The sequence below is a fragment of the Suillus subalutaceus genome, assembly GCF_016647625.1.
Source record: "Suillus subalutaceus strain FC151 chromosome Unknown DFJ58scaffold_45, whole genome shotgun sequence".
NCBI classification, from domain to species: Eukaryota; Fungi; Basidiomycota; class Agaricomycetes; order Boletales; family Suillaceae; genus Suillus; species Suillus subalutaceus.
Genome location: NW_024540294.1, coordinates 241,001 through 262,116, shown reverse-complemented (window position 1 = coordinate 262,116; position 21,116 = coordinate 241,001). Strand labels below are relative to the sequence as shown.

The following is a 21,116-nucleotide window of genomic DNA, read 5'->3' as shown; positions in this document are numbered from 1 at the left end:
GCGCTTGCCTTTGCTTCGCTGAGTCCCATTTTCGGTCACCTGCGAGTCCTTAGTGTAGTCTTTTGTGTCTTTCCAGTAACCTGCGAAACGATGAGCTCGCTCCTTCGAAGGAGCAACTGAAGCACCCACCTGCGCCCATGCCGTAGTCATTCTCCTCTGCAAGCACGAGGTCGACCGGTGGACGACGGGGTCCATTTATTTTCTACCCTGCGTCAACAAGATCCTCCACGGCACCAATACACCTGATGCTTACCTTCTTAAATTTCTTGAAATTCGGTACGTTCATATTAGCAGAGTCGCGAGTGTCATTCCTAACAGCCTCGCGATAGCGGTCCGAGTGATTGTACACCTCCAGATCCACAATGACCATGAAGTTCCCTCTGATGTTTGGGAGGTCAAAGTCCCCCATATCCGTCCACTGCTGTTCTTCGCGCTGCAGATCCGGTTTCGCTATCCGTAACTTATTTAACTCGCGGTCAAATTCATCCTCGGTCTTCTTCCCGCGCTTCTTCGAAGCAACAGCAGTGAGGAAGGCCTCATCCTTGTCGACAACGTGCTTGTCGCCGTCAGTGGCTTTCTTGGACTTTGCTATCGTCCGGCATTGTTCCGATGGCTGGCGGGACAGAGGTGCCTTTGATTTTGTCCTAGTTTGGGTGGCTGGCATTTGTCCTCCATCCTCTTGCACCGGGTGCGGCACCTCAAATGCAACAGACTTGGCCCGCTGTGAAGGCCCGCTCATGCTCTCTTCTTCCTCTGCTACAACCGGTAATCGCTTTGGCGGTGCAAAGGCAGGCGACCGCACTGTCTGTGTAACGCTCTCATTTTGGGTGCCTACCACATTGTCATAGCCTGCGTCAAAAGCCTGCGAGCCCTCAAGAATCATTTTGTTTGGGTCTGTCGCCTCAAATAAGGCCTTGAACTTCTTGTGCGGAGGTTCTTCCTCAACTTCGTCGACGTCGATGGTAACAACAGGTATGTTGATCTCGGGAGGCGGAACTCCTGGCATTCCAGGCAATCCTAAGCGGCGTTTCAAGCGCGGGCGACTGCCCGACGGTGGTTTCTAAATGATCAAATCAGGAGATTATGTCGATGAAGAATAGACCAGACATACAGGTGCTTGCGTAGATTCAGATTTAGCTTTGTCGACATCTGACTCTGGTTTATTGAAGTTCATCAAAGATCCTTCGCTTGTCTCAGTTGGCAAAGGCACTCGTCGCACCAGCTGTGGTTTCTCAGTGAAGTCCCTACCTGCATGCAGGCTTGGTACGTACCTTTCGCTTCGGCTTGGCAGGCGGAGACTCGGGAATAACGGGAGGCTCGGGCGAGCGCATAGCAGAATCGTGTCTTCTGCTCCCGGGGGAGACAGCGCGTTGGTTTTTATCCATAGAGATTTCTTTGTCTGCGCCATCCGGGAAAGATGGCTCGTCGGGATGCGTATTGGGAACAAAGGAAGGCAAAGAGGAAGAGTGGCTTGATGATTCTGTATTTATGGAGACGACCTTAGTATAATAGAATTGAAGAAAATTATGATGAAAGAACCTTGTGAACCGCTTCCGGAGGATGCGATGCGAGACGCGTCCACGTGAACAACAGCCTCAAGAACTGTCTCCAGTTGAACGACATACACGCTCAGGCTATTGAGTATATTTATCAGCGAAGCATTTTCAGGTGATTCATGTCACCGACCTTGCAGCATCTGCAACCATTTCTTTCCACTTCTCGTCATCAACAGCCCTCTGTATTACACTATCTTTCGCCAGCACGACCATCCCCTTCCCTGCCCCTCTCAGCTCTTCGACTTTCCTCTTTCCCTTAGCAATCACCTGCCTCCACTTCGCGAGCCCCGCCTTCAGATTGAATCCTTCATATTCTGCGCCACCCCTTACGACCAGGTCCCTCAGCTCTGCATCAACTTCCCCATTCTCTGCGGGAAGAACGAAGCGGAAGCCCCTCAGTAAGTTCAACCTCTCTTCATTTGGCTCCCAATGTTTGAAACTCTTGAGCGCAGGAGGGAGGGCAGGTCCAAATGCGGGACGGTACTTGCTCTCAATGGGTGGGACAAAAGACTTTTCGAGGGCAGTCAAACCAAAAGAATCGTCTTCTGCAAGAGTACTGCCAAGTCGCACAAGTTCTTGCAACCATTCGGGCTTGACAAGTTGAGCGGCGCAGAGCAAAGAGGTCATGACTGGGGTTGTCACTTCGTACTTTGGTGCGATGTGATGGGTGAGAAGCTCATGCGCCGAAGCAAGCGTGCTAATACCTGGGTGCGATGTCAACAAGCCCAGTTGAATCGGGGATGACACGAACCAATTGAAGCGCAGTCTTCAGAAGAAAACAAGGGCATGCCTCTGACTGGAGGGACAAAACATGCTATTCGTCGCCATCGTACTCTGGACAGTGTTAGATTCTATCTCATAGATTTCGGGTCACCTACTCCACTACAATACCAGCAACGACCGTAATGTGGTCTCCATCCTCCAGAGTAATAGAGGCTGACGGATTGCAGGTCACGTCCCCTTTCTGTCGCTTTACCATGAGGCTCTTGAGCTTGTTATTAGCTAGTTCAAGTGTGGGAACGTATAATGGATCGGCCTAGAGGACTAGTGAGATGGACTTTGCATTGAAATTTGGTTCGTACCATGTTATCCGGCGTATATGGGCCCACTCTGAATTCGCAAGCATCACGAGAAATCTTTTTGTTGTTCACTACCAACGGTTGTTCTTTGCGACCTAGCCCGTAGTTTTTCCCAGGCTTGAGCAGTTTCGTCTCTGTGATCATGGTGAGTATCAAGGAGAAGAAAGAACAGTGATAGAGACTGACTGGTAGTTGTCGCATCCCCCTGTTCGACGCTATCGAATGGACCGGTGATGAGCCACATGATAGTCTGTTAAAAACAGTGAGAGTGTAGGATTATTAGAATGATGGAATGCTGGCATGAACCAGCACTCCAGAAGCTAGTCGAGGTATATGAGAGAGAGCAGTCGCGCAGCGGCAAAACGCGCCCAATAATAAATGGCATGTGACACGGCCACGTGACCATTGACTGTTGGTCCAGACTCCACGGTTTCGTTTCCAGAAGTTTAACCGTGACGGAAGTTCAATAATTGTTCAAACAAATATTACATTGAACTTCTGAAGACGACCATCATATGGATACCTATAGTCACGCCAAGCTGAATTCCCTTCTTCGGTTCCCTTTCATATAGCATAAAATGCGGGGATGTCTGACCGTTTATAAGTAATCACCGTTCCTTCTTCCTCCAGTTGAAGCCATGTTGCCACTGACTAGCCTGAAAATCGTCCTGTCGTTCCTGCTCGTCGTCGGATCCCCAGTTTTTTCTATTCCCTTGAACACCCACACAACCGCTGTTAGCCTTGCCGCTAAATTCAAAGCAGCTGGTGTGACCAATATCGTCGCAAGCGATAGAGCACGCGCTCAATCGCTGCATCAGGCTGCGAAAATCGGCAAGCAGTATGCAAATGCATCCATCACCAACGTCGCACCCATAGGTTACACTGTACAGGTGGGTATCGGTAATCCAATGAAGCACTGTGCGTCATTCGAGTAAAGACCTATAACCGTCATTTATGAGTTCACCATGCCAGATGGACTTCTTGTGGATACTGCTAGTGGTAATACATGGATTGGAGCAGACCAGTATTATACCATTACCAGGACCAGTACTGACACTGGAAACACAGTCGTATGTACCTACTCCTTTATACTATCATTTGATGCTCATACCTCACTCCAAGGCTGTCTCCTACGGATCCGGCAATTTCTCTGGGAAAGAGTACCTAGACACTATCACGCTGAACTCATTGAGCATCAGCAACCAATCGATCGGGGTGGCAGACACATACCAGGGCTTTCGCGGTGTCGACGGCGTCCTTGGTATTGGTCCCGTGAGCTTGACAAAGGGCACGGTGTCTAACACGGACACAGTTCCCACCATCATGGACAACCTCCTCAGCCAAAAGTCCATACACTCTGAGATCCTTGGTGTTTACTTGGTTCCTGTATCGGAAGAGGATTCGACTGGCACACTCACTTTTGGTGGTTGGAATAGCTCTTTGATGACAAGTGACATCACATATGCCCCCATTACAACTGCCTCGCCCGCTCGTAATTACTGGGGAATCGACCAGTCTATCACTTACGGCAATTCAACCATCTTGTCTTCGGCGGCAGGAATTGTCGACACTGCCACTGTACTCATTCTAATTGCGACGGGTAAACTCACATCATATGCGCCCAAGCAAATACTGAATCCATACCAGATGCCTTCGATGCTTATAAAACTGCCACTGGTGCTACCTTGGATGAGACCACGGGGCTGCTCAAGATTACTTCAGACCAATACAGCCGCCTGAAACCCCTCATATTTACCATCAGAGGGACTGCGTTCACACTCACTCCTAACGCGCAAATCTGGCCTCGCTCAATGAATAGTGTCATCGGTGACACCAGCGGCAACAGTGATAACATTTACCTTATTGTTGCGGATATTGGCAGCGAAACCTTCGGTTTCGTCAGCGGGTACACATTCCTGTAAGTGATCGTATTGTTTCGAATCATTGCACAACTAATTGTGGTGTTTGTGCTCTTAGCGAACGTTTCTACAGCATCTTTGATACCACGAACAAGCGGGTTGGATTCGCCACGACGGCGTATACTGAGTCGACTTCGAACTGAGTGTAAGTATATATTGCACAATTGAATCTACAAGACTGCGGGCTGGATCCGCTCGAGGTATTATTCCACGCATACTCTGTAACGCAATGTGAATACAACCCCCATTTCAACATGACATAAGAAATACCGTCGTTTGGCTTGAAACAGAAGGAACAATTATCTTCATTCTATCAAAGTCTGACTACAGGAGACTACTAATTGCCTGGTCGAAACTACTAGTGAAACGGGACATGGAACAAAGCTCAAAGCAGGGCCCTGTCTCTTCCTGAAGAACTCCGGTTGTACATTCTGAGCTTTCTTCCTTGCCGAGATATTATTCGTTGGACTGATTTGTGAGTCACACTCTATGATCGTGTCGCAATATGTCAGAGTAGTCTTTTATACTGACAATAATCCTTTTGCAGGTATGTGAGGCCCTTAGCCAGACGCCGTACATGTTCTCCTCCGAGCTTCAGTACATCGTGAAACTCAGTCACGGTGGCCAACAATTGTTCCTTGTTCCAAACACGGACGATCACACTGCGATTTCCGAGCGTCTACAACTGTCTCTTGAAGCGAGGCCGAGGGACAGAGCCCACGACAGTGGTTTACATAAGATTGACTTACACCCTTTCAAAATGGACCCCTTTCCAGAAAGAGCGCTGAGAAGACGGCCGTCACTCATAGTAGGTATGTGACAAAAAGACACATTCAGCCAGGACCATTCATGATTCCAATAGTACCAAAGCCCCGAACAGCAACAGACATTCGAGCGTGACTGCAGGGTCTCCAGAAACATTGATTCCAATACGCTACTCTGGTGGTGTGTTCATGGACCCAGCCCCAAACCTGATCGCCATCGTGTGTATTGTTGATGAGGCGGTCAATATTGACCTTAGAACCCTGGCCGTTCATCTCCAAGCTGATGCTGTCGGGACTGGCCGGATACGACGAAAACTGGGATGCAACAATGAGTGCGGAGCTCAAAGGTTTCGGGAGACATGTCGCCTTGCGAATTCAGAGTCTCAGAGTCAGAGTGATGACATTCGGGTGGATGATGGTTCCAAATAGAGGCGAAAGTTCTCGAGATTTGTAACAATCAAGTAACAATTCGCACGTACGCCAGTTCCTTGATGGCCGAGTTTGCATTGCTCACCGTTGTTGCTCAGCACTCTTGAAATGAGAATTGTTATAGTTCCAAATAGAGACGAAAGTTCTTGAGCTTTGTAAGGGATGGCAGAGCATGCTGTAACATATTACTGTAAGTGTAACTAAAATTTGCGATCATAGCGCGATCTTTCGCGATACGGATGGATTGGTGAGCAGGCGGCCCCCATGGGACAAAGCACTGAAATTTCAGTACAAATACCAGGTCAGCCTCTCATCGACACATTATCCGAATCATCCTTTCCTCTCCTTGTCAACTACTAGCTTTAGAACTTTTTCAACATGTCATCTCCCAAAGTCGCAATCATCATTTACTCGATGTACGGTCATATCACCAAGAGTGAGTACCAAGCATACAGAACGGTGTCCTCCTAATATGAGACCTTCATCAGTGGCCGAGTCTGTCAAGAGTGGTATTGAGTCCGCTGGCGGTGGAGCCACCATTTACCAGTATGCGTTTAATCGTGTGCCCATCTGTGCAATTACCTCACTCACTTGATTATTCAGGATTGCTGAAACACTGCCCGCGGAAGTCCTCGCAAAGATGTATGCTCCCGCAAAGCCAAGTTATCCCATCATCACCCCAAGCGAACTTGCCGACTTTGACGCCTTTATCTTCGGCATTCCTACGCGCTATGGCAATTTTCCCGCTCAGTGGAAAGTATGTCTCTGACCTGTCAAATCTGTCGAACAATTCTAATTATATTTCTCATACTCACAGGCTTTCTGGGACGGAACCGGTGGATTATGGGCCAGTGGAGCTTTGGCTGGCAAATTCGCGGGTGTTTTCGTTTCTACAGGCACACCAGGCGGAGGACAGGAGTCTACCATCATCAACTCCCTCTCCACTCTTACCCACCACGGGATTATCTACGTCCCTATGGGTTATAAAAACACATTCGCACAACTCACTAACATCAGCGAAGTTCGCGGTGGTATGTTTACTCCCTCACGTCCATATTTGAGGGTTGCTTATTTTACTACTCAGGTTCCCCTTGGGGTGCTGGCACCTTCGCTGGACCCGATGGGTCACGCCAGCCTTCAGCCCTTGAACTAGAACTCGCTACCATCCAAGGCAAGGGCTTCTGGGACATCGTTTCAAAGTACAAATTCTAGAAAGGCCATACATAATCACATTTACGATACTTACAGAGACCTCATAATAGATACGTGCGTGAAAAACAAAAAAAAACAAAATTAGATGTGAAGGATGTTTGCTCGCTTAAATCAAATTTTTATATCCCTGTGGGCGTACATGCATCCTGATATGCACACTGGGGCGATGTTTAATCATGTGCGAAGCCTCCCAAAGTTACCGGTAGTTGCAGCAGTGCATCGACATCCCAAAGTAGTCTATGTTAGCGCACGCCGCACTAGTGGCCTGGCAATGCTGGGGGAATCACGGTCACGTGTCAAAGCACAACTTCGTGTTATTTAAATTTTATACTGTTAACCACGGCACACCGTGACATGATGGTGCTATCCTGCGGCTCCTACCCCAACATTCAATCCAGCATCTGCCCAATACCATTCAGATGATGGGACGAAGTCAATGCAAGTCGTTCCTTAGGTCAACCGACGAGAGCACATTAATACAACCAGGTTCCTTCAAGTTAATGATTCCTACAAGTCTATTGCGATCAGCGAGGTTCCATGTCAGCAATAGTCAATACTTCAACAACGCTCGACAGGATCAGTAGCAAGGGACCAGCAACTCTAGCACTGTAAGTTGACCTTCCTTGACATTCCTGAATTCTACCGTGTTTGGGAGGGGGAATATTAATTATGCCGCGGTCACGTTGCAGGACTACTAATCAAAGGATATTTAGTGCACGGTTACTTCGGTGTTCCTCTTTCATCCATTGTCAATATTCATGGTCCCTAGTAGCGGTGGTTATGTAAAACGGCCGGCTGGAACCGTGCTGTTACTGCGGAGTCCGCGGACCAATGGAGGCCCTTGCATTGTCCATCGGGGGGCATTTCAACTTGAAGTTACAGAGTCCACTCGGTAGCTCAAACTTCTTTCCAATGGCTTATACCTCTCCGATAGTCAAGAACACTAGTCACACAGCTCACCTTGTTAAGAAAGCAGGGTTTCTGTCTCTTCCTGAAGAATTACGATCTTACGTTCTGAGCTTCCTTCGTTGCCGAGATCTTCTTCGTTGTGCATCTGTGAGTGCCACCGACTTACAACTTATGATCATGCTGCATCATGTTATGATTGTATTTATACTGATAATAATCCTCTTGTAGGTATGTAAGGCCCTTCGCTGGACGTACATGTCCTCCTCGGAGCTTCAGTACATCGTTGAACTCAGTGGCCAGCAACTGCTTCGTGTTCCAAATACGGACAACCACACTGCGATTTCCGAACGTCTACGACTCTTGAGGGACAGAGCCCACGCATGGTTTAAGTTTGACTTGCACTCTTTCAAAACGATCTCCTTTCCAACAGAAATGTGCGATGAAAGGAAAGCCGTCATTGATGGACATTTCTCCTTGTGGGACAAAAATACAGACCTGGCCTGGATCATTCCAATAGTACCAAAGCGCTCACAACAAACATTCGCGCGCGAATGGTCTCCGGGAACGTTGTGTCCAGTGCGCTACTCTGATGGTGTGTTCATGGACCCAACACAAAATTTGATCGCTGTCGTGTATTTTGTTCACGACGAGACGGCCTATATTGACCTCAGAGCCCTGGATGGTGATAGTGTTCACCCCCAAGCTGCTGGGCCGAAACTGATCTTGTTGGGGCCACCCGGATACGACGAAACCAGGTTTGCAACAACGCGGACGGAGCTTAAAGGTTTCGGGAGGCATATCGCTTTGCGACGCTCCTTGCTCGTTTCACGTGTCGATGCCTGGGCTTCGGAGATGTGGCAGCTGCAGATTTGGGACTGGCAACACTCGACGACTTCCAATGTGAGCCTTGGTCAGAAATAATCGAAAGACTGGAAGGCTAATTTTCAAATTAGAGCATCCTCAGCGACACAACGCGACTTGGCGATTTTTGTTTCCTCGGAAGTAATAGACTATTGGTTGTCGCCATCGATTTAAAGATCTATTCAATCGGGGATATATCTCAGAAGCCACAAATACTGGCGTGCTTCCAGTCGCCTGAGCGATGGCTGGTCAAACAGTGTCTCCTTCCGATGGATGATGTTGAACGGCCGCAAACGCAGAACAAAAAATCGATGCACACCTCGGACCCTAAACACCGGCTTCTATGCATTACAACGGATGCAAACCGAGTCTACATCATATCCACCAGGATTTTCTTCGACCTTGATGGAATGACAGTAGTAACGCCAATACCATGGGATGACTGGGGCCCGTCAAATACTCGTATTTTCCAGCACCCATGTGAATCCAAAATTCACGTCAGCGGGAATCGAGTCTTGCAGGCATTCCCAGTTGGCACGCACATGCGCTTCCCGGAATGTCCTAAGGAGTATATATTGCATATGATGGACTTCAGTCCATTAGCTGTGACGAACAGGCGGGGTCTAGGACGAGTGGTCAAAGAGCCATCCACGATAGACGCCACCGAGTATTATGGACTGTACCGACGGAGCTTGACGACATCGCTCCCTTACGTCGAGGTCGTTTCGGACAGGAAGATGGAAGCTATTGACTTGGAGGACATATGGCTCGATAAGGACACTATTTATATGCTCAACAACGTGGATTCTATTAATGATGGGAATATCAGAAGGCTCGAGGTCATTAACGTTTAGAGAGCAGAATATGTTATCAGGTATTCAATTATTAGCCAATTTGAGCGCCTTCAGATATGTTGAGTTATATCGTAGTATATGAATTAGTTTGTTGTCGCGAATGCAGCTCGACAAACGAAATTGACAATCCATGAACGAATCGTTTGTTTCGTTCGAAGTCAAAGGTGCGTCGTGGTAGCAAGTAAGACCTGGTGAGCCATTGAAGTTGTCGACTCGCGGGTCCTAAAAGAAATTACCTGATTGGCGGTACCCAGGCTGAACTAGACTAGTAGGAATATGTAAGTGGAGTCTTGGATGATTCGAGGGCGGCGACACGGACTCGTACGTTAGGAGCATTAAGTTTGAAACAGCTGTAACGTTAACGACGTCCAAACGGCGCCGTTCTACCACCAAAGACAAAATGAAGGTCACCAGTTAGCGCTCATCCGCGGTGTCCTGTATATAGATGCACAGGCGTACACATACAACCAACCATCTTTCTGACCGAGTGCGTGCGTCAGGGTAAATCCAAAGCCATCACTTCGCGCAAGCTCAAGTATCGCAGTACGATCGCCAAGCTTTGCTTTCCTAACTCACCTTGCTAGTGTGGCATTTCTCATCCTTCACGGGAGGGCATAAAAACCGATGCGGTCAATTACAAAGAATACACACTGATCACAAGGAAAACACCATTAATATTAATGTAGCTAAAGCGAATCGTCCCAGCTCTGAATGAAAAATAAGTATACCATCTTGTTCTCTAACCAGTTTTATTGATTCGAAGTGTCTATATTCTCACGCGCCCCTCCAGTGTATGGCTGCTGCCATTGCAGCTGAGCGCCATTCGGAGCCTGACCCTGTGCGGTATTGTTATTGCTGACAGGCTGACCATATGCAGGATGCGAATAAAATGCAGCATATCCATGGGGAATCTGCGGCATCGGTTGATGTGTTGGGATTTCATATCTGGCATTGTAGGACCAAGCTCCTGAGCCATATGCATTTGGGGAGTAATACTGCTGATGAGACTGCGGCGCATAATATGGGGCATAGTGCGTCGTGGGGCTAGTCACTTGCGTTGGAAGCGCGGACGACGACGCCGCAGCCGTCGATATCGACGGATAAGCTGTTACCTGCATCGAAGGATGAGGAACTGCACTCGCAACGAAACGAACCACAAGACACAAGTGAACAACAAGAGGGGTGTGGGAAAAATTTAGACTCACGCTCAGGGGCCGGTTCCGAGGGCTTTTGCACCACAGTTTGCCCTTCGGTCTGTCCAAAGATGACGCTTCCCCACTTGAATTCCCGCTTGACACCGCGGTCCCAAAGCACCTCGACAGACCCGGTCTCCTCAATAATGCGCACCAAAGAGACCTCAAAGACACCAGAGCTAACACGAATTTTGATGCGCGACATGGGTGGGAGGCCAACGAGCTCGCCTTTAATACGGTCTTGTTTCGTAGCCCTCTTTGCAGCGGCGATAGCCTTCAAACGCAGGTGTCAGCTTGTCGTTGCTAAAGCACGCGAAAAGAAACTGCTCACTGGATTATGCTGCAGACAGAGAACATGCACGTCATACTTCTTGATTGACTTCAGTACCTGGGGTTCCATCTCAACGGGAGAAGGTAGTATTCCATCTGGTTGCATCTGAGGCTGAGACAAAGCTGGGTCCAAAAATGTAGTGGCTCCATCAGGAGTTGGGACAGTGTGATACGCAGGAGGTGGCGGGTTTGGATATACTAGTATCACCTCCTTCTCGATCTCGCGCAGTATTGAGAAAACAATGCCGCTGCTCCCTCCGTCTCTCGCGCAGCCAACGTGGAAAGATTTCGCGCATTTTCCTTTGGTGCACTGGATAGGTGCACCATGGGCCTTCTGTCGCACTTTTGTACAAGCAGCACATTTCTGTACACGACGGTCAGCTAAGCGTGTGTGAAGATGTTTCGCTGTGTTGGAACATACCAGATTCCATCGATCTCTCACGATCGCATCCACGCCAAACACCCTTTTCTCCACAGACATCTCCGTTTCCACCTCGTCTACCCAAGTCTCAGGTACGACCTTAGCACACTCTTCATGTGCCATCCAAGCTTCGGTTGCAAGACTCGATAAGCTTTCAGGAAGCTCCCGCCGACCAACAGGTGGATCCTGTACGGGAAACAAGCCATCCCTGCTCGTTGAGATACACAAACAGCAGGGGAAAATGTCCTCCACGGGCCGAGGGCCAAGCTTGAGGGTGACCCTTGACGCGGATGGCCCTGCAACTGGTGTAGACGTCGATGATTCTTTCGCTTTGGGGCGTTTGCGCTTTGGCTGAGGCTCCAGGCCGTCAAGAGCTTTGCGTTTCGATGAAGGTTGTCGTTTTTCGAGCTCGAGCACCGCAGGGTTCAAGCGCTCGACCTCCCTATCGTACAGTAGCCGATCTACATCAATCCGTACACTAGAAGAAAGTCAGACCGCTGATCAAACAATAGGACGAGATATTGACCTATCAGAAATGCATTGGCATGCCTTGGCCCTCCGTCCAAGCTCTACCCAGCTCTCCAGCGCAAAATTGACACTTTCGGCACAATTGAAGCCTAGGTTGAAGCCGGCATGATATCCACGAGGATAGGTGATGACAAACTCTTGCGCACGCTGAACCAAAAAATTGGGTCGGCAGGAAGACTGTGCCAGGAGGGTAGGTGATGCTAGGAAAGACTTATGCCGCAGGAACTGAGGGCATTGCGAGATATCCTTCGGGAAGTAGCCTAGGACAATTAGTAACTATAAGGGAATGAAAATGATAAATTACCTTTCATCGTTGATTCCAAAGCTGCGGCCCGTCCTTGTGGCATTGCGTACCAGAATTTGGGAGCCCCGAAATGAATGTAATTGATGCTGAAGAGGTCCATGTCTTCAACATGCCATGCAAAGGTAGCTCGCCACATCCCAAAGTATAGATAAGGTGTGTTCACGCCCGGCAGGCCTTTGGATGACGAAGGGAGTAACCGCGACAGGAATGACGGGAGATGACCGACGTTCCAAGCTGTAGTCTCGTCCGTGAAAACCGAGCCTAGTTGGATGGAAAACCTTAGATACAACTTCTTGGAGAGGGTGTATACAAACCTTGAGTGTCCGCTCCATACCAAGCTGGTTTCCCAAGGCCACAATTCCGCCAAAATTGCCGTTCGAGTTTCTGGCAAAACTCCATGGTGTAATCATCAGCCGTGGTGCATGGAGGCAGCCAATCTTTGTGCGGATCGAAAGTTTTGAGGAATGTTGCATCCTTGGCTGCACGCTCTGCTTCCCTTACCTCCCGACTTTGAGCTCCGCGTTTCTTCACAACCGGCTTCTTTTCAGATGCATCATTATCATCGTGCGCACTCATCTCCACGTCTCCTGGTAGTTGATCGCTGGACGAAGGATCAGGGTGATGAACTGGGTCGTCAGCAGTTGTGGAAACTGGAGTTTGGGGAAGCCCAACACTTGTCGGCGGGGACAGTGGGGCAGAAGTTCCATCATGTCTTTCATTATTGTCGTCTCCCTCCTCTTCCTTGATCTGAGCAGGAGAGTCCTCCGGCTCAATAGATTCAACCTTGGTGCTTGCAGTCCTCGTTTTGGCGCGTTTCGACCTCGTCTTTACGGCCACGTTTCTGCCATGAAGGCCGACGTCTTCAACACCGGGTGCGCAGAACTCTTCCTTCTCGCAGAGCTCTGCCCACTCTCTGACGCTCATAACCTTACGTTTCTCGACGTTCTCCTGGCGGAACAGACCACCACGACCAAGCATATGCTGCTCGATTGGGGTTCTGATCTTGACATCTCCCAATTGATTTTCAGTTCTAGGAAGTGCGTCGACCCTATGTAGATATGTGGGCTTGTGTCATGAAGTCAAAGGATCTCACGACACTCACCACTCTTTAGGAGGTATTACCTTGACGATACCGCTTCTCAAACCCCAACATTCTATTTTATTCATGTATCCCTCAAAATCTTGAAATTCTTGCATGGTCGGTTTGAACACTGGTATGCCTCTATGGGCTAGGGGGTCATCGTCGGGCTCGAGCCATGTTCTCCCGTCTGAGTTGGGAGATGGTGGGAGGTGTGCACCTTCTGAACCAAAGAAATGGTCGGGTTGAACAAGTGGAGCTGGAGTTGGAGAGCGTGACCTTGAGTTGGCATCGGCAGGCATTGTTGCCTCCATCGCGTTCGGTTAATCTCCCACGACGCGTGGAATGTAATCAGATTAACACTGCAGTAAATGGAGACCGAAAGATAGAGTTCGTCGTCGATAACAACGAGTAAGATGTAAGCACCAGTGAGCAGAACGTTGTGACTGTTGAGGACGATGCTGAACTTGTCGTAGTTATAGAAGTCGTGAAGGGGCGGAACTGCTGCCAAAGGAAGTCGGCTAACACCGAAGACATTATGTAAGATGCCACAGATGGAATATATTATCAAATTCTGCAAATTATATGCTTTCAGTTAAAAGCTTCAATCAAATTTCAATTTCCTCGCTCCAAGGTTAGTTATTTAACAGAATAGATAGATAGACATGGAGGTTCTAAGCATTATAACAGGTTATTAACCAAAGGATGTCCGTCGTTCCACGTCTTATGACGCTCGCAGACCTCAGTGGTCCTCAAATTAATCGTCTTGTTAACCATGCTCATCACTTGAAGCATCTGTCTATGCCTTGGTTGGCCCCACAACACGCGACCAAGAAAAAGAGTAATCTTCGTATGCCCTCTCAGTCCCTTTTCAACAAGTCTATTGCTCTTCTCTTTTCAAAACGCAGCACGCGCACTCGTATCGCGGCGGAGACCGCTGCTGTTCTTTTGGGTGGACGCGCCCTTTTCCTGGGTTCCAGCGATATCCAATTTGGTGTGAACGAATCTCCTCGTGACTCAGCACGAGTCATCGGTGGTATGTGCCAAGGCATATTCGCACGCGTCGGTGCTCACGAAGAAATTGAGGTCCGAAAATCCCTCACCTACTGTCCCTATATTTAATTAGTTTATTTTAGGAGCTTGCGAGGTACTCTCCAGTACCTGTGCTCAATGCTTTATCGTCATTTTGGCATCCAACGCAAGTTCTTGCGGACCTCTTGACACTTCATGAGCACGCTCACCTCTTCTCGCCCGGTACACCAGCCCCCTCTCCTACAAAGCCTCTTCCTCCCTTACGACCACTCACGATTGCATACGTCGGTGACTCTGCAAACGTCCTCCACGACATGCTCGTGACCTACCCCCGTCTAGGTCACAAGGTTCGCGTCGCAACACCTCCACAACCCCAATACAACCCTCCCAAGCCCGTTTGGGACCGTGTCGTTGAGCTCGGGTGTGACAAGCACATTGTCTGGAGCAACGATCCCCGGGAAGCTGTAAAAGGTGCAGATGTTGTAGTCACTGATACCTGGTACGCCACTCCATCCCCGCCTAGGCATGTGGTTATCTATACATCTGACGTCATAGGATTTCAATGGGCCAAGAAGCTGAGAAGACACAGCGTTTGAAGGACTTTGCTAGTTATCAGGTTACAGAAGCTCTCTGTGCCGAAGGCGGTGCAAATCCAGACTGGAAGTTCCTCCACTGTCTCCCACGAAAGCAGGACGAGGTAGACGATGAGGTTAGTTTTCGATTGAATTTTCATTTGGAGATTGATTCGATATGTGACGCGTGCTTTAGGTGTTTTATGGCTCTCGGTCTCTTGTTTTCCCAGAAGCAGACAACCGTAAGTGGACCATCATGGCCGCGTTTGAGTAAGTTTTTTCGGGTATCTGGAGACGCAATTATTAATCTAAACACGCGCAGTCTTCTGTTCGGCAAATGGGACATTACGGGGGAGAAGACCTCGAAAGGCGTGGAGTAGAACGACAGCCTGGAGTGGAAACATTGGAATTACGCAGGGTGTATCATGGTTATGGTGCCCCTTCAAGGAGTACTTACAGGATATTTTCAACGATATCAGTCATATCCCAGCCAACTTCAATGAAACGCCCTGACGGTTATAAACGTACAATGAAGTGGAATGATTGTTGAAGTAGAGTAGAGTTCGGAGAGACCGTGTACATTAGTTAGATTACCGGTTACCCGAACGAAGCCGTCCACGTCACGGGATGAACTCAGCGGCATCTTAGTCAAAAGTCTGGGATACCGGGTCAGTAATTGATGCACCCGCTCTTCAATGCTCCTCCGCCTGTCTCGCTCTCGCCTGGTTAAACGGACAGTATACACTACCTTCAGTCTTGGTGCAGTTTACCTTGCAGATACTGAACTCAATGCGTCCGCCGTAACCCGTAACCTCCGCACACTATGGACTGTGAGACTGATCATGATTCCGAGCGCTTTCAAATTTATGACTGACGACGAATAGTGTGCACTCATATCAGCAGACTATAAGCTGAACTTCACGCCAGAGCATGCAGATCGTATACCTGCCATCCACCAGCGCGTTGCGGATCGAATGTATGACCTTTTCACCAGCAATGGCGGACTGTACATAAAGATTGGTACGTTACGTTACTCTGTTCACTCTGTCCCCCTTCATAACATCTCATTCAATCTAGGTCAAGCAATAGGCGCGAATGCCGCGCTCATGCCCGCACCATTTCAGCAAAAGTTCGCCCGCCTCTTCGATGATGCTCCACAAATTCCTTATCCTACCATTGCCCGCGTATTCCAACGCGAATTTAATAAGTCCCCTCAAGAACTGTTTGCTTACTTTGATGAAAACGCCGTGGCCAGTGCCTCCGTAGCACAGGTCCACAAAGCACGCACATGGGATGGCGACTGGGTCGCGGTGAAAGTACAGAAGCCAGATGTAGGGCGCCAGACCAGTTACGATCTCATGGCATTTAGAGCTGTAATGTGGGCATTCGAGAAGTGGGTGTTTGACCTACCTGTTTATTTTGCTGTTGGTGCGTCTGCCTTCCACGGCAATCAAATACAGAACTGACGCGTCACTAGACTTTATTTCATCTCACCTCCATGCTGAACTTGATTTCATTTCTGAGGCTTCTAATGCACAGCGGACTGCATCTCTCATTGCATCTGAGCCCCGCCTAGTTGGAAAAGTTCACATTCCGAAGGTTTACCCCGAATTATCAACCAAGCGTGTGCTAACAGCGGAGTGGATCGATGGCGTGCGACTAAGCGACCGGGAGGCACTAGGTCGCGTTGTCGGTGAGAAACTACCTGAAAAAGGTGGGGGAATGTTTCCGGATACGGTGCATGGAGAGAAGAAAAATGGCATCCCGGAGAGCATGAATCATGTTAAATTAAAGGGCGGGATGCGCGCAATAATGCATACGATGGTCCGTATTTCTACCTTTCTGTAGACTTATGCCTGATATGCCTCCTATTCGTACAGGTTGAGCTGTTCAGCGCACAAATGTTCGACTGGGGCTTTGTCCACTGCGACCCGCACCCAGGCAACATCATTATTCGTGCCCGCCCAGGCTCCTCGTCGTCATCTAAATCGTCGTCGAAACCCGTGCTCCGCGACCCTCAGCTGGTGCTACTAGATCATGGCTTGTATGTCACCATACCCCCTACCGTCAAGCGCCAGTATGCCTCTCTCTGGCGCGCACTCCTCACCTCGGATTGGGACACAATAAGAAATGTCACCGAAAGCTGGGGTGTCGGCGAGGCGGGGCTGTTTGCGAGTGCTATCCTGATGCGGCCTGTGAAGATTGGGCAGGCTAACGGGTCGAGTTCACGTACAGAGAAGGCTGGTGGGGATCCTGGCAAGGAGCTTGATGCATATGAACAGAGTGTACGGATGAAAGAACGACTGAAACGATTCCTTGTCGATACCGATAAGATGCCCAAGGAATTAATTTTCTTAGGGCGGAATATGCGGTACGTAGATCTCATATTTATACATTCACATTTGCTAACTCTCATCTCAAAGAATCGTACAAGGCAACAACCAATCGCTTGGTTCTCCAGTCAATCGCATCAAAATTACCGCATATTGGGCTTCCCGCTCGCTCGTCATGACGCATGAACGATCCTCTCGCGCATGGTGGGCCCGCTTCGACGCGCGCGAGCTCTGGCGCGATTTACTCTTCCGCACCGCCATGTTCAGTCTCGACGTCGTGTTCTGGGTGTCGAAGATCCGGCAGCGTGTGCGTGCGTTGTTGGGCCTCACAAATGGCGGATTTGAGGATGAGCTGGAGAGGAGCGTGAGGGGGTTTGCGAGAAGCACATTTGGTGTTGAGGTGGGGCCTGGGGCGTTTGAGGGCTAGTAGATTTGAATGTCACGATGTGGGTCCCAGGGTGCACTTATCCCTATTTGCTATTAGCTAAGTACTTATCTAACTAGACTTGGACTGGTATATATTTCAGTGTGCACATGCGGCACGGCGATTGTACCAGTGACATTTGCCGAAGTATCACAACGCAAGTGAGTGATTGCGAACTAAGTACGCCACCAACTACCACTTAAAGTGGGGCCGTACAGAACCATTTACAACACGTAGCAACCAAGCGGATACGAGTTTGAATATAGAGAATTGATACACAGATGGGCCAATAAATTATGCTGTAAAGCTCATACCGGAGGTTAGTCGCGATGTAGTATTGAGAACAAATCAGGATTACAGCTACTTTCATATCATCGATAGATCAGATTTCATTTTTTTCGTCCTACCACTTCTATTTACTTACTTTATGGAGCTGGGCAAACAACAGGGTCCAGGCAAAACGCTCTTGCCATTAATCAAGGGTATTTCGCCCGACCAAGGGAAGTAAAACTTATAGCGGTAAGACAAACCTGGTCTATCGGTAGCTGCTATTGAATCCGACAAAATTTCCCGACGGCATCTTATTACCCCCGCGGTTCCCTATAATTACTACACGCGAACATTGCGCTTAAGTCAGGCTAGTAGTCTTCGTTCCATTTCGTCCATTTAAGTACTAATAGCTGAGCCCGGACTCGGTTAAAGCTCGGAATACCCTTATGGCCGCAGTGCCAAGCGCACTCGTTCAAAGATGCGTGAATATAAAAGCTCAAGAGTCTCGCAAATCTACAGTCTACTTCAGCTCACTCAGCTCTTTCTTTAATATATTGTGTTTCCCCTTCGTGTTCTATGGCGCCCTATTCCACTCAGGTTATGTGGGGACCGGGGCTCATCGGTGAGCATTCCGGTGTTTCACTTTATCTCGCAGCTGACTCCAAGCCAAGGATGCATCATAGCTACAATGTATGGACTCGCATCACTCAGTCTCTATCCAATATTGACCTGCAGAATTACAAAGGCTCTATGGGATATCCTTTGGGCAGTATATGTTCTATCTCCGATCTTTTCCGCAAGATTCGAAAACACTCAAGTTATTCGTGAGCACAACTTTTTACATTCATAAAAATATCGGCCATGACATCTTTCATCACTAGGTAATGACAGTCTTGTGGGTGCTTCGCATGATATTGAGTATATACTGATACCACAACGGTGTCGCAGTCTTTTCGACACGATTCACCAATGCGCACTGATAGGGATATTCTGGTCTACCCTTATTTCGTGCCGACGTAGCACGTCCCTCGAGTGCACGACTGAACTCTCCTGGTAAGTCGATAGACTTATTCCTGGATCTTAAACGGGCTCATTTGGAGAATAGGCAGTTGCTGGCAAGTACATTTGTATTATTGTAGTGTACCGTATAATGATCACTGGCATCAAAGCTGGGAGTATTTATGGGAGTAAGTTCTCCATGTTTGGTCGATTATGATGTCTAGTAACAAATTATCAGTATTCGATAATTTTCTTCGTTCAGTGGTATGTTTTTCCCAGTGGCTGGCCCTCAGGACGATGCTCATTTGTTTTAACAATGCAGTTTCTATGCGTACAGGGTGTGGATAAGTCAGTCCTTCAGTATCTGCAAGTGTAAGGGTCTCAATGTGTTCTTTTTAGTCACGGGCAACAATTACTGGATCACAGGGATAATTGTGAGATCACGTTTTCATCTTTTCTTTCGTGGAGAGCCGTCATGATAACACAGACTATCAGTGCGCGCTCACTACTGCATCGTTCGGTCAGTTCTTTCGATCAGCCATGTAACCTCTCTGACTTTTGAACACTATAGTTTGTGGCATGAGTTACATTAATCTTTTAATTCAGATGCCACTGTTCTGATATGTCGTCGTCTTGGTTTCTAGTCGTCTGTTGTTTAGGGTGAGTGCTTGATCATCGAGCTTATACGGTCCCTCACTTAGGTGCCAAAGATTATACACAAGAAGCCCTGAAGTCATATTCAGCACCAAGGTCCGGCCAGTCATAGGATAGTATAGTTTTTAATAATCCTAATGAATCCATACCTCAAACTAGTGGTCGCCAATATCGTCATTCGTTAGCGCATTATGTGATTCTGTCATCACAGGGTCCGTATGGTTGTTCATGCGACCAGCACGAAGAGGCAATGTTCGGTGTGTAGTCTTTCTGCTTTGCTTGTTGTCTGACTCATGTAGGATTCCGTGGTGGAAGGAGAAAGTCAAGAGATTATATCAGTGATATGATGTGGATTTTTATCAACATGGGTTTATTTTCGTGGTATGTACAATCATTCATACCTGTTGTATATTCCACTTCATATGGTTCCTAGCATTTTAGCAATCTCCGTGACTGTGGTGGTAAGTGGTTGTCGTCCATGCTTGCAAGACGAGGGATCAAGACTGTTTCAGTATATGTTTCAAGATGGTCTTATCGGACAGTTCTATACCGCTGCGCCCGGAGCGGTGATAGGAAAATGTCAGTATGTTTCCTTTGCTCTGCGAATACACTAAAACCCTCGTCGTAGCCTATATGAACTCGATGATGACGGTGTGAGTGAGATTGTTTCTGTACGCGAAGCTCACCAAGGCGCTAAATCGGTGGTCAGGCTCAATGCTAGGAAGTCCATCCGCGAACGGGAACGACTTGGCTACAACCTAACGGAGCTTCCTACGATACCTACAATACGGTGATATTTTCTTGCTGGCAGAATCGGATATGATATCCACATACACTTATGACCTCTGTAATCTTCGGCTAGCAAATGGGGCGTGCCATCTATCATACGACTTTCCTTTTAATTGCTTTATATATTACATACACAAATCAAGGGCCTTCTATGATAGTGGCCTATCTATGTAGCTTATACTTAGTTATCCTGGAGCGCCGCGACTATGCTGTGTGATCCCAAATACTATCAGATACAAGGGGCCCGGGGTCGGTAGTAGTAACTTGGTGCTTTAGGGTCAAATTAAATTAGGGTCAAGATTACCCGGTAACTGTAACCCGGATAGGCGGCATCGGCGTGGGTACATAGAATGGACGTCAATAGACTTCCGCGCTTAGTAGTACTTACCATCTTCAACATTCATAGGTTTCCTCGAACCGAGCTGTTACAATACAGTGAAATGCAATGCATACTACGCCCGGGAGGCCCCCTGGTATGAACATGATAGATTCTATGATGGCAACGGGATTCCCTGAGGTTGATGAGTTCTCCGATCATCAATACTTGAGGATTGTTGAGTCAAACGTCCCTCAATTACGATCGGAATCCGAGACGCCTGCTCGGGC

General features: G+C 48.3%; 8 protein-coding genes across 8 annotated transcripts; 6 read left to right on the top strand and 2 right to left on the bottom strand.

Moving 5' to 3' along the window:
- Positions 1–49: 49 nt before the first annotated feature.
- Positions 50–2,879, bottom strand: DFJ58DRAFT_659702 (uncharacterized protein; the record flags this gene model as incomplete). Its single annotated transcript, XM_041382102.1, has 10 exons — positions 50–202; positions 254–1,060; positions 1,103–1,222; positions 1,272–1,480; positions 1,540–1,634; positions 1,687–2,260; positions 2,308–2,390; positions 2,435–2,592; positions 2,639–2,769; positions 2,822–2,879. 10 exons carry the CDS (start codon positions 2,877–2,879, stop codon positions 50–52), a joined length of 2,388 nt encoding a protein of 795 aa, XP_041244526.1.
- Positions 2,880–3,091: 212 nt separating this feature from the next.
- DFJ58DRAFT_745373 (acid protease) lies at positions 3,092–4,812 on the top strand. Its single transcript, XM_041387384.1, has 5 exons — positions 3,092–3,553; positions 3,608–3,705; positions 3,758–4,235; positions 4,283–4,553; positions 4,613–4,812. The coding sequence occupies exons 1-5, from the start codon at positions 3,274–3,276 to the stop codon at positions 4,695–4,697; spliced, it is 1,212 nt and encodes a 403-aa protein (XP_041244525.1). The 5' UTR covers positions 3,092–3,273; the 3' UTR covers positions 4,698–4,812.
- Positions 4,813–5,910: 1,098 nt separating this feature from the next.
- On the top strand, positions 5,911–7,133 carry DFJ58DRAFT_785252 (flavoprotein-like protein). Its single transcript, XM_041390023.1, has 5 exons — positions 5,911–6,183; positions 6,236–6,293; positions 6,351–6,504; positions 6,565–6,778; positions 6,832–7,133. Exons 1-5 carry the CDS (start codon positions 6,126–6,128, stop codon positions 6,957–6,959), a joined length of 612 nt encoding a protein of 203 aa, XP_041244524.1. The 5' UTR covers positions 5,911–6,125; the 3' UTR covers positions 6,960–7,133.
- A 410-nt stretch (positions 7,134–7,543) lies between these two features.
- Positions 7,544–9,595, top strand: DFJ58DRAFT_346441 (uncharacterized protein). Its single transcript, XM_041379964.1, has 4 exons — positions 7,544–7,567; positions 7,673–8,015; positions 8,097–8,768; positions 8,822–9,595. Exons 2-4 carry the CDS (start codon positions 7,791–7,793, stop codon positions 9,581–9,583), a joined length of 1,659 nt encoding a protein of 552 aa, XP_041244523.1. The 5' UTR covers positions 7,544–7,567; positions 7,673–7,790; the 3' UTR covers positions 9,584–9,595.
- Positions 9,596–10,193: 598 nt separating this feature from the next.
- DFJ58DRAFT_785246 (JmjC-domain-containing protein) lies at positions 10,194–13,927 on the bottom strand. The gene is made up of 7 exons (XM_041390022.1): positions 13,462–13,927; positions 12,674–13,407; positions 12,360–12,620; positions 12,054–12,315; positions 11,528–12,005; positions 11,108–11,470; positions 10,194–11,050 (listed from the first exon to the last, which is right to left on the bottom strand). Exons 1-7 carry the CDS (start codon positions 13,749–13,751, stop codon positions 10,628–10,630), a joined length of 2,811 nt encoding a protein of 936 aa, XP_041244522.1. The 5' UTR covers positions 13,752–13,927; the 3' UTR covers positions 10,194–10,627.
- Positions 13,928–14,039: 112 nt separating this feature from the next.
- DFJ58DRAFT_785242 (Aspartate/ornithine carbamoyltransferase) lies at positions 14,040–15,738 on the top strand. Its single transcript, XM_041390021.1, has 6 exons — positions 14,040–14,071; positions 14,128–14,523; positions 14,574–14,968; positions 15,025–15,178; positions 15,238–15,311; positions 15,364–15,738. Exons 2-6 carry the CDS (start codon positions 14,143–14,145, stop codon positions 15,419–15,421), a joined length of 1,062 nt encoding a protein of 353 aa, XP_041244521.1. The 5' UTR covers positions 14,040–14,071; positions 14,128–14,142; the 3' UTR covers positions 15,422–15,738.
- On the top strand, positions 15,684–18,149 carry DFJ58DRAFT_785240 (ABC1 family-domain-containing protein). The gene is made up of 7 exons (XM_041390020.1): positions 15,684–15,871; positions 15,926–16,061; positions 16,119–16,469; positions 16,519–16,865; positions 16,922–17,412; positions 17,465–17,820; positions 17,879–18,149. The coding sequence occupies exons 1-6, from the start codon at positions 15,737–15,739 to the stop codon at positions 17,799–17,801; spliced, it is 1,797 nt and encodes a 598-aa protein (XP_041244520.1). The 5' UTR covers positions 15,684–15,736; the 3' UTR covers positions 17,802–17,820; positions 17,879–18,149.
- A 159-nt stretch (positions 18,150–18,308) lies between these two features.
- On the top strand, positions 18,309–20,750 carry DFJ58DRAFT_785224 (uncharacterized protein). Its single transcript, XM_041390019.1, has 21 exons — positions 18,309–18,435; positions 18,501–18,690; positions 18,740–18,758; positions 18,814–18,892; positions 18,950–18,963; positions 19,017–19,121; positions 19,174–19,183; positions 19,238–19,255; positions 19,306–19,331; positions 19,390–19,415; positions 19,467–19,501; positions 19,563–19,587; positions 19,639–19,650; positions 19,712–19,727; positions 19,778–19,817; positions 19,881–19,978; positions 20,037–20,102; positions 20,155–20,182; positions 20,234–20,300; positions 20,350–20,374; positions 20,431–20,750. The coding sequence occupies exons 2-21, from the start codon at positions 18,645–18,647 to the stop codon at positions 20,513–20,515; spliced, it is 840 nt and encodes a 279-aa protein (XP_041244519.1). The 5' UTR covers positions 18,309–18,435; positions 18,501–18,644; the 3' UTR covers positions 20,516–20,750.
- Positions 20,751–21,116: the final 366 nt, after the last annotated feature.

Excerpts from the sequence above, each read along its gene's own strand:
- DFJ58DRAFT_785240 (XM_041390020.1), top strand. The coding sequence starts at position 15,737 with ATGCTCCTCCGCCTGTCTCGCTCTCGCCTGGTTAAACGGACAGTATAC. Across the intron at positions 15,872-15,925 it reads ACCTCCGCACACTATGGACT|TGTGCACTCATATCAGCAGA; the intron begins GTGAGACTGATC and ends GACGACGAATAG. Across the intron at positions 17,413-17,464 it reads TTCTTAGGGCGGAATATGCG|AATCGTACAAGGCAACAACC; the intron begins GTACGTAGATCT and ends CTCATCTCAAAG.
- DFJ58DRAFT_346441 (XM_041379964.1), top strand. The coding sequence starts at position 7,791 with ATGGAGGCCCTTGCATTGTCCATCGGGGGGCATTTCAACTTGAAGTTA. Across the intron at positions 8,016-8,096 it reads ATCTTCTTCGTTGTGCATCT|GTATGTAAGGCCCTTCGCTG; the intron begins GTGAGTGCCACC and ends ATCCTCTTGTAG. Across the intron at positions 8,769-8,821 it reads AACACTCGACGACTTCCAAT|AGCATCCTCAGCGACACAAC; the intron begins GTGAGCCTTGGT and ends TTTTCAAATTAG.
- DFJ58DRAFT_785246 (XM_041390022.1), bottom strand. The coding sequence starts at position 13,751 with ATGGAGGCAACAATGCCTGCCGATGCCAACTCAAGGTCACGCTCTCCA. Across the intron at positions 12,621-12,673 it reads GTATGGAGCGGACACTCAAG|GCTCGGTTTTCACGGACGAG; the intron begins GTTTGTATACAC and ends CCATCCAACTAG. Across the intron at positions 11,051-11,107 it reads TCTGTCTGCAGCATAATCCA|GCTATCGCCGCTGCAAAGAG; the intron begins GTGAGCAGTTTC and ends CTGCGTTTGAAG.
- DFJ58DRAFT_785252 (XM_041390023.1), top strand. The coding sequence starts at position 6,126 with ATGTCATCTCCCAAAGTCGCAATCATCATTTACTCGATGTACGGTCAT. Across the intron at positions 6,294-6,350 it reads GGTGGAGCCACCATTTACCA|GATTGCTGAAACACTGCCCG; the intron begins GTATGCGTTTAA and ends TTGATTATTCAG. Across the intron at positions 6,779-6,831 it reads CATCAGCGAAGTTCGCGGTG|GTTCCCCTTGGGGTGCTGGC; the intron begins GTATGTTTACTC and ends TTTACTACTCAG.
- DFJ58DRAFT_785224 (XM_041390019.1), top strand. The coding sequence starts at position 18,645 with ATGGCGCCCTATTCCACTCAGGTTATGTGGGGACCGGGGCTCATCG. Across the intron at positions 19,416-19,466 it reads TGCGTACAGGGTGTGGATAA|TCACGGGCAACAATTACTGG; the intron begins GTCAGTCCTTCA and ends TGTTCTTTTTAG. Across the intron at positions 20,301-20,349 it reads CGGAGCGGTGATAGGAAAAT|CCTATATGAACTCGATGATG; the intron begins GTCAGTATGTTT and ends CCCTCGTCGTAG.
- DFJ58DRAFT_745373 (XM_041387384.1), top strand. The coding sequence starts at position 3,274 with ATGTTGCCACTGACTAGCCTGAAAATCGTCCTGTCGTTCCTGCTCGTC. Across the intron at positions 3,554-3,607 it reads CGGTAATCCAATGAAGCACT|ATGGACTTCTTGTGGATACT; the intron begins GTGCGTCATTCG and ends TCACCATGCCAG. Across the intron at positions 4,236-4,282 it reads ACTCATTCTAATTGCGACGG|ATGCCTTCGATGCTTATAAA; the intron begins GTAAACTCACAT and ends AATCCATACCAG.
- DFJ58DRAFT_785242 (XM_041390021.1), top strand. The coding sequence starts at position 14,143 with ATGTCCGTCGTTCCACGTCTTATGACGCTCGCAGACCTCAGTGGTCCT. Across the intron at positions 14,524-14,573 it reads GTGCTCACGAAGAAATTGAG|GAGCTTGCGAGGTACTCTCC; the intron begins GTCCGAAAATCC and ends AGTTTATTTTAG. Across the intron at positions 15,179-15,237 it reads AGGACGAGGTAGACGATGAG|GTGTTTTATGGCTCTCGGTC; the intron begins GTTAGTTTTCGA and ends CGCGTGCTTTAG.